Raw genomic sequence first — 10314 nt, forward strand, 5'->3', positions numbered from 1 at the left:
TTTAAAAAAAAAAATCGGACCAGACTATTTAGACCGTAGATCAGACCAAATATTTAAATTACGGTTTGGTCCGGTTTGGTTTATGGTTTAGACCAAACCATATTCAGCCCTACTAGTGATATTACCATAGAGGAAGTTGGAGTAGCTCTCAAAAAGATGGGGAGATCAAAGGCAGTTGGACTTGATAGTATTCCTATCGAAGTGTTGAGGGATTTAGGAGAAGAAGGGATTTGTTGGTTGACTAAGTTGTTTAATGCTATCTTGAAGACATATAAGATGTCAGAAGAATGGAGGATCAACACACTAATCCCACTATAGAGGGATCAAACTCTTAAGCCACACGATGAAAGAATGGGAAAGAGTGATAGAGAGGAGAATCAGACAAGAGATGGTGATAAGAGAAAACCAATTCAACTTCATTCCAAGAAGATCAACCACTGAGGCTAGCGGAAGAAGGATTTGCATATGGTGTTCATCGACCTGGAGAAAGCGTATGATAGCATACCTCGAGAAATCGTTTGGGATAGCCTCAAGGCTAGAGTTATTTCACAATGTAACATTGAGGCAATACGGGACATGTATGACAGAGTTTCGACTAAGATCCATACACTAGTGGGGTTAATAGAGTCTTTTCCCAGTTAAAGTGGGCCTACATCAAGTATCTACACTAAGTTCTTTTATTTTTACGGTCATTATGGAGGATATTTCTAAATCAATTTGGGAGACTGTAACCTGGTGCATGCTATTTGCGGATAATATTGTGTTGGTAGCAGAAACTAAGCAGAATGTTAATTGAAAATTGGAAGAGAGAAGGACAATTTTAGAAGAGAAAAGGGTTGCTCATAAGTCGTAAGAAGACAAAATAATTGCGATGCAACTTTAGTGGGATAGAGCCCATAGGTGAGCCGGAGGTGACTATACGTGGAGAAATTGTTGCATGTACAACTAAGTTCAGGTATTTAGGATCGGTGATTCAAAGTAATGGGGAGATTAATGGAGATGTTACTAATCATATACAAGCGGGTTGGGTTAAGTGGCAAGTAGCCACTAGGGTGCTATTTGATAGGAAGTTTCCTAGTAGATTAAAAGGTAAATTTTACCTAGTCGCTATTAGGCCTGCTATGTTGTGTGGGACGAAATGTTGGCCAAAAGAAGACATTTGAACATAAGATCGAAGTTACAGAAATGTGTTAGCTGAGGTGGATGTGCGGTCACACAATGATGGATCGAATAAGAAACCATGAGTTTAGAGAGAAGTTGGGTTGCCCCTCTTTCAGCAAAGATGCGTGAAAATAGGTTGAAATGGTTTGGGCATGTAAAGAGGAAGACATATGATGCCCCCATGAGAAGGATCAAAAGCATCATAGTGGAGGGTAATTTAAGTCGTGAAAGACCTAGGAGAACATGGGAGAAATAGAAAAAAAAGGGATATACATGAGTTACAACTCTTTGAGGACCTGACCAGGGATTGGGGTAATTGGAGGCACCATATTCATATCTTAGATCACTAAGACTTTCCCCTTACCTGTTGATATTATTGTCTTTTTCCTTTCATATACCGCTCTTACTTTTCCTATATTTATACACTTAGTTTTTATATGCTTAGTTTTATAAATTTTTATTTTTTAATTTTTTAAAATCTTTTATGTACATCTATATGTTAATTATTGTTGTAGCTTATGATGTAGACTAGTAAGCAAATGCAAGAAGAACTTCTTCGGAAGATCGAATTTTGACTAGGAGGACTCTTTGACCACATTCTCCTTTATGGGTATGGGTTGTCGTCTTCCTTCCCTCCCTAGACTCTGCTCATAGTCCCTATGAGCGGATACATTAAGTATGATGATGATGATGATGATGATGATGATGAAATAAAATATATGGTTTTTTCATAAATCAAATGATGTGACCTAAAAAGTATAAAAAATCAATATGGATAATATATTATAGTCATAATTAGAAAGTAGTAAAGTCAAAGATATAAACATTAGTCATAATAACAATGACATGATCATTGAATTTTAAAGAAAAATTTTGTTGAGGATGTGACACGTAAGCAATTTTAAAAAATAATAATGTCAGCAGTGTTTTGTTTTAGTAATAGTTATAGTTAAAATTGCCTTTTTTCGATTCATTGATAAATTTTATCCTTTCCAAGAATCATGCTTTTGGTTATTTATTTAATTCTATAAAAATATTTTCATTATTTTTAATTGGTTGCTTAATTGGATTAGTCAAATTATGAGTACGCTCTCATACAAAACGCACTAAAATTCTAATTGGTCACTTGTGCTCTTCTCATCATCCTTCAAATTCTTGTTCCATAGCTTTAGACACTTGTTGAAACTCCTCATATGCACTCTTGCAATTTTCTTGTTTTAAAACTAGTCAAGTCTTACGTTCTATAAAAACACAACTACGCACTATGAAAAAAATCACAATCAAAGATCAATTCCTTAATATATTAATACCTAAACCATTTTAACAAGTAAATTAATTAACTTCTTTAATTGTAAATATCCTTAATCATCTAAGATGAAAAGAAGATAGTGAAATTTGATTATAAAATTTTACTAATGCACTAGTTACTTTAAAAAGTCAACATTATGGAATCAAAAGTATCCCTAGATTTAAGGAATGTTTGATAAATGAGTTTTGGGTTGATTTTTGAGTTGACTTTTTGATGGTGAAAAAGGGTTAAAAAACATGTTTAGTTGCCTTTTGACTATTGAGCATTCGAGAATTCAAATTTGAGTAAAAGTTGAAGGACATGAATTCTAGTCCGAGTCGGAAGTGGAGGTGAATAAAATTCGGCTTTCATTCGAAGCAAGATCACTTCTTATATAATCCGATCCGAGTCCATCCAATTGCCACCGCCCATCGCCAATAGTGATTTGATCCAAAAAGTTGACCGAATTTGACTAATTGATACTCTATTAACTTGGACCGTTTTGCTAAATTTGATAATTTATATTTTTAAGGTCAAATAATTTTTAGCCAAAACCTACTATTTTTCAATTATTCCTTTATTTCAATCAATTTGCAATAATTTTTTATTTATCCCTTATTCCAATCGATTTGCTACGTTCTTATTTAAAATAGCACTTAAATTTCATTAATTTTCATTCATATATTTTTTTCTCTCTTTTGATATGATTCATACAATTTAAATTTTTGTCCAATTAATTGAAATAAGGGTACTTCTTATTCTACACCTTGACCCAATCAAAACGAACCCAATCCACTATTTTGATTGATCTATGTCTACAGTCTACCCAAACAAATTCCATACAACTTTTTTTTGGAATACACATATTAAACTTAAATTTAATCTTATTTACATCAACTAAGACAAGATTCAATTCTTTTCGGGAAAACTCGAAGAACTATGCAACATTTACACATTTATTTACAGATTACAATAGGGTGAGTTCACGTGACAAGCATGCTCTTCTCAATTATCATCTCAATATTCCCCCACCATCTTCCCATTTCCCAAATCGGACTCCAACAAAAACCAAAAAAATTAAAAACACACCAAAAACTAACAAAATATAAATAAAAATAAAAAATAAAACCCCTTTTGTAAAAAATAAAAAATAACACTTCCCAAAACCTCCTTTGCTTTAGAGTTTAGAGAGAGAAAAGCAGAAAGGAGAGGAGAGAGAAAGAAAGGGCTAGCAAGCAAGCAAGCTAGCTGGTTGAGAGAGGAAGGAAGGAAGGAAGGGGGGTCACCAACATCAACAACACACCAGAAGAGAAAAAACCCAAAAATAAAAACCCAAAACAAGAAAGAAAAAAATAAATAAAATGGGAAAAATTGTGGAGAAGAAGAGGAAGAAGAAGAAAGGTAGACCATCTTTGTTAGATCTTCAAAAACGTTCTTTAAAGCAACAACAAGAACAACAAAGCCATCTCAAAAAACAACAACAATTGAACAATAAACCCATTAATCCCAAATTTCAAAACCCTAACCCTAATTCATCTTCAATTGTTCGCCGATCCACTCGTCGTAACCCTAACCCTAATTCCGACCAAGAGGAAGCACATTCAGCTGGGAAGAGGCGAGAGAAAGAGCTCAAACATGTTCTAAAATTGCCTAATAAAGATAATGAAGAAGTCAATTCCGATAATTCTGGGTCTGATTCTGATCATTCTTTGGGTTCCAATCATAAGAAGCGCAAAATTGACTCAATTTCTCATGGATCTGGTGTTGAATTGGGTAATAAGGTTTGTAATTTTGTGGGTTCTTCATTTGTGTAACTGGTTTCATTAACCGCGGGTTTTTGTAACTGGGTTTTTAAATCTCTGGTTCAATTACGTTAATTTTTGAAAAATAGTTAGTATGAAGTGCTCCTAGAATTTCGCGCATTTTAATTTGATTGTGTGTGAGTATGACGCACTTTGACTGGGTCTTTTGTAAGTGTAAGTGTGGAATTTTTTCTGAATTCGTTATCTTTTTGGGTGTTGAATTTTTTTTTATTTTTTTTTGTGGTTCTATAATTTAGGTATCTTAGTATTTCGCCTAATTTAAAGAGATTTTTTTATATTGTTGATTATGGGCATTAAATGATAAGACTGTCATCTCAAGAAAAAAGTTCAATTTTGTCTTTACACTGAAAATATTTCCTTTTATAAAAAAAAATAAAAATAATGGTTGCAGTACTACGTTACTATGCAAGCTAATATGCCTGTCGCTTTGTTTGAGATTATTTTTTGCTTTATATATGCTGAGTTGCTGACTGAGATTGTGTTTGTTTTTGCAGAGTGAAAAGCACAGTGCTGATGCGACAAAGCAGACGAACACTCAATCAGGTTCGTTAGCTGCTTACTTATCAATGATCTTATTGCAATCTGGATTTGGTTTGCGAATTTGTAATTTGCATTAGTTTTCTCGTGTTTAATGTCGATTTTGATGATGTTTTCAGGTTCTATGCTTGATGATGGCCCCTCAACAAGTTTACCAGATAAAAGTTTGTTGCTTTTTATACTTGATAGACTTCAAAAGTACGACCTTTATTGCCAAATTGGATTTTTTAGGTTTGCTTTTTTTTGTAATTTGGCTTTTTGACTTGGGATGATTTTTTTTGTGATCAGGAAAGACACTTATGGAGTTTTTGCTGAACCTGTGGACCCAGAAGAGGTGAATTTATTGTGGTCTTGATATCTATAAATTTAATAGGAGTTGTTGTGAATGTTGATGTTTTAATCCGTGCATTTGTATTTTGTGTTGCAGCTTCCAGACTACCATGATGTCATTCAGAACCCGATGGATTTTAGTACAGTAAGGAAGAAACTTGATAATGGTGCCTATGCAAACCTGGAACAATTTGAGGTCTGTCTTTGTTATATCTGTTTTTCCCATTTGTTTCTGCCTGCATTATCTTGAGGCAGAGTTGGGTGGTTGGTGATTAATGAGTGTTTGGTGTTTCAATTATGATCATTATGAGATTGAGTTTCACCAATATTCCTGTTTGATGCTTTTGCTGATTGTGTCACCGGTGACTGGTGAGGGCCCTTTTTATGAGATTTAGGACTTGTCCTTACTTCTTCCTTGTTTGATTGGGAAGGAACAAGAAAGGTGAGTGTACAAATTTGTTAGTTTTGCAAATATGTCATTTTCTATAAATTTAAAGTTGAGGAACTTGAGTCAGGACTGTTTAAGTATAACTGCAGATGCAAAACGTAATTCTGCTGGATGCATCCCTGCTTAACCAATCAATGTCTCAGCAAATTGTGATAATATTATTACATCGATGATTGAATTTACAGTTGTGCACTGATGAATAGTACTTCCTCAATGTTCGTTTTTAGAGGAATGGGATAGAGTCACAAACGAGGAGCTCAATATGAGTATAAGCCAATTGCTTGACCTAAGTTTGAATTTTGAACTCATGAGCTACAAGATCTCTGTAATTTTGCTCGGATTTTTTTGCACAAGTCATGGCATTTGAAAATTTCATTAGCTCAAGTTTATGGCCATACTTCTTCTCCCTTGGATGAAAATAATAACTCATCATTTTTGTATAGTTGGCTTTTTGGAAGATATCTTCTTGCTTGGTCTGAAGGAAGCTCCTCTATCTACACAAGCATTACCTGTGATGCTTAAGATTTTGATGTTCTTGTTATGTACTATAACTAGGACTATAAAAAGGGAAGTGGCAGCAAAATGAGATTCATGATCATGACGCCAATTACAACTTGGCTAGTTGTAACCTTGTTATATCATGGAGTTTAAGAGAGTGGACAAACCTCTATCTCTCTCTCCGCTCACCATTGTGTTGATATAAAATGATAGAGGATTCGTAAATCATTGTTTAGACTACTAGATGTTTTGGGTTTTATTATTAATTTTATTCTCATTAGATAGATATTTTATGGGCTATTATAGAAGAATCTTTTTCACAAACTGGATTTTCAGCCAGGGACCAATTAGCAGGCAATTTCATGTAAAAGGAGTGCTCTGATAGTTTTGAAGATTTTTTTAAATGGATTTTGCTTGCCTAGGACATGCATGGCTGTATGGAGATTTGTGTCATTTACTTTTCTTGCCTTCTTTTTGTGGGTAGATGCTGTTTAATGATTCACTTTTGCATTTAGTATCATTGACATGGTTTTTCTTTGCGAGTGGAGGTATTCCTCGCAATCTATATATACATTCTTATAATGTCTTGGGAATTTTCCATAAAACTCTGGGATGAATTCTTTTTGGTGGACATTTTTTTCCTAGTATATGATCCCTAACATCAAAACAAAAGCTACGTGATCCTCAAGTTCCTATCTATTATGGTATTCTTTTTGTATGACTCTTTGTAGAAGCCTAGAAATCTGGTGCTGTATGTAGCTGGCTAAGAAATTTCAAGTTTAGTTGCAGGATAGTTGAAAATGCATTTAATCGAGAAAAAAGATACATTTTGAGCTTAGTGGATTGTGATTTGGATTATAGCATGCACTGGAAACAGATTGTTGGTAGTGTAACTTTGCAGTTATGTTTTGGATGCCTTTTATGTGATATAGATCAACTGTATTTATACCTCACACAGCCACTCAATTTTCACCCCTTTCTTTTCTTATGCAGAAAGATGTTTTCTTGATCTGTTCCAATGCTATGCAGTACAATGCTCCTGAGACTGTCTACTTTCGGCAGGTAAAACAAATTGCTTTTATAAATGCCTGTCTATACTATCTTTATCCATTTTTATAAATTTGTCTTGTCTTGCCAGGCACGTACAATACAAGAGTTGGCTCAGAGAAGTTTTGATAACTTGAAGGCAAATAGTGATGATAATGAACCAGAGCACGAACCGAAGGTCGTAAGGAGGGGAAGACCGCCAACAAAGAATTTGAAGAGACCACCAGGTAGACCTCCATTAGAGAGAGCTAACTCTGACTTTTCTGAAGCGACTATTGCTAGCTCTGGCGGAACTACCAACCGATCCAGTAATGATTTGAGAAAAGCATCTCATTTGGAGAAAATTGGATCAACTGATTCTTTTTCGCGGTCTTTGTACGGTGCTCGTATTAGTGAGGCTTATGTTGGCTGGTCAGCCGAGAGATATGAGAGAGCTGATGACTTTATAGGTCAGTTGTTATGCCTATGTGTTTGACACTCTTAGTTGGTTCCGATCTCTTGTTTTCTAAGGGTTTTGATGTTTTTCCTGCAACTATACTAGGTTCTGGTTCTAAGGGGATAGCAATGAAGCATGGAAAGAAACATATTGTGCTTGATGACAGTAGACGCAGTACCTACATGCATTCCTATGCATTATCTTGTGGACAAGATTCGTCCATATTTACTACCTTCAATAGAGAAAGAAAACAGCTAATTGCTGTAAGTATACATCCAACGAACTAATTTGAACGGTCTTGTTCATTTTGTCTGTCAAATTAAAAGCAGCATAATGTTTTATTTTATTATTGGCAAAGCACCTGGTATTAAATTTAAACCAAAACTCATTACTTTTGAGCTACAGACTGCTCTAATTTATCCTCATTGGATCGCGTGATAAAAAAATGACGATTACTACCCTTCATGAGCAATTTGAAGTCTTTAAAATGCAATTGAAGGTCAAATTGTACTTGTATTTCAAAAGTAATGTTTTATCAACTTATGTAAGGTGGTTTTTTACAAAAGAAATTTTGATATACAGTTATTTTCAATTAGATTGTATTTTTGATGAGATGGTTTCTTGCAAACTTGAGTGCGTTGGGTTGATCTTTGCATGTCTTAGATGGATATCAGGCTATGAAGCAATATTTCTTATTTGTATGAATTGGACAAATATTTGCACGTTTGTGATTTTAGTGTCCAGAAAGTAAATGAACTGTTGTGAATATAGAAGAATTTTCACAAGGAACTGATTAAGACACCTTTGAATCTAGTATTTCCACTTTCCAGTGCTTTTCTGACAGAATGACATGTGACGGACACTCCTGGGATTGTCAGTATCACCCTTTATTACTATATGATGTGGGCTAAATTTTTTGCTATATCTTTGTTGTCTTCCATTTTGCTATGATCCAATTGCTATTTTATTCAAGAGTTCAATCCAACCTTCAACCAGTGAGCTGTTCGTTCTGGAAAGAAGGTTCTGAATTTCTTGCTTCTGATTTTTGACTTGCTATGTGATCTAGATGGGGCTGCATACAGAGTATGGTTATGCCAGGAGTTTGGCACGATTTGCTGCTAAAATTGGACCTGTTGCGTGGAAAGTTGCTTCGAAGAAGATTGAGAGATGCTTACCTGCTGGTGTTAAATTTGGTCCAGGATGGGTCGGAGAGAATGACACTCCTGCGGAAAGGTCGATTCAGCAGCAGTCAACTGCTTCTGCTGGTCAGCAAATACCTACAGATACATATACAGATACAGATACAGCTTCTGTTCCTGCTCCTGCTCAAGGTACCATTGATTCAAGTGGTAACAAATCATCTTTAAAGCCACAAGTTGATAAATTGTCTGAGACAGAAGAACCATGTATTAAATCGAAGGTCAATGAGGAGTCATGCAAAGCCAATTGTCCCTCAGCTGCTGCTAATATTGCCACTCCAGTTTCTTCTTCCAACTTACCGAGCAATGGTGCTGGGTCTGGGCCCAATTCAATCGCACCGGAAGCCACTGCAAGTTCACCGTCAAGTTCAATGGTCAACGTATTAAATAACGGCGCTAATTCTGTGAAACCAGGAAACCCACATCAGATCCATCAAAATTCTACTGTGCATCCTCGTATTAATGGCCTTAATGGTAGTTATGGGCATAATTTTGCGGCCCAGATGGGGAAAATGACCGGGATAGGAAGGCCTTCAGTGTTACAGGCTAACCCATCTATTGTGTCAGTGTCCAGAACTGAGACACAGAGTCTACAACCTGTGACTTCCTACAGCAACGGTTGTGAAGAAGCCATGTCAGGAAATTATAGTACAAAAAAGCCCGTTAAAAGTTTACCAAGCACGGTGTCGAATCAAAATGTTGAGTCCACACCACCGGACTTGAACGTTGGATTCCAGTCTTCAGGATCTCCGGTTTCTGGGAAAACGGAAGCAGTGCAGCCGGATCTGGCCTTGCAGTTGTAGTAATGAGGTAATTACCCTGCCCCCCTTCAATTATTCCACAATGGTGTAAGGGTTTCAGATTTTTGCTCCCAGTGAGTAGAGTGGAGAGAAAATGTCTCTCCTCGTAATGGGGCGATTGAGTTGAAGCCATAGCTAACTGTATTCTTAGATGGAGTTGTAGTTTTTGTACAGATTTGTGTATGGAAAATTGTTAGGTAGCAAGTGAAGAGGCGTCTCGTGTAACGTTAATTCGAAGCTCTGGCGTAACTTAGAATTTGTTTATGTCAACTGTCAAGATGCTATAAATGTTATACTTCCAAAAATTGTCAAAATTGAGAATAACACTAGAGATTAGTATTGCGTCTTCAGAGTCTGGATGTGTTTCTTCTGATCCCCTCCTTATCGTAGAGGTATCTATCTTTTTTTGGTTGATTTAAAATATGTCTGTTGGCTTTGATTGTTGACTGGTTTGACCAATTAAAAATGTTGACTGATTTGTTAATTATCAGTTTAAACTTTAAAATAGTTAATTGTTATAGAGATGTTTTGTAAATTATAGTTTATTGGTTGTTGACAATTTATTAAAGAAAAAGTGGATTAAAAACTTTTTAGTTTTTGTTTAAAGTTTGCTTATCAATTGATTTAAAAGTTATATACATACTTTGTTTCACATTAGTTTAATGAACTAATTTAATTATTAATATATAATAAAAAATGATAAAAAAAATTGATCTTAGTAATTTTTACATTGAAACGAATCAAATA

At 35.2% G+C, this 10314-nt stretch overlaps 1 protein-coding gene across 1 annotated transcript; it reads left to right on the forward strand.

Moving 5' to 3' along the window:
• Window positions 1-3425: 3425 nt before the first annotated feature.
• On the forward strand, window positions 3426-10064 carry LOC130805212 (uncharacterized). The gene is made up of 9 exons (XM_057669886.1): window positions 3426-4230; window positions 4767-4815; window positions 4929-5007; window positions 5098-5143; window positions 5237-5335; window positions 7079-7147; window positions 7224-7581; window positions 7674-7831; window positions 8635-10064. Exons 1-9 carry the CDS (start codon window positions 3811-3813, stop codon window positions 9568-9570), a joined length of 2214 nt encoding a protein of 737 aa, XP_057525869.1. The 5' UTR covers window positions 3426-3810; the 3' UTR covers window positions 9571-10064.
• The last annotated feature ends 250 nt before the right edge of the window (window positions 10065-10314 follow it).

This window comes from Amaranthus tricolor, chromosome 2 (assembly GCF_026212465.1).
Source record: "Amaranthus tricolor cultivar Red isolate AtriRed21 chromosome 2, ASM2621246v1, whole genome shotgun sequence".
Classification (NCBI taxonomy): Eukaryota; Viridiplantae; Streptophyta; class Magnoliopsida; order Caryophyllales; family Amaranthaceae; genus Amaranthus; species Amaranthus tricolor.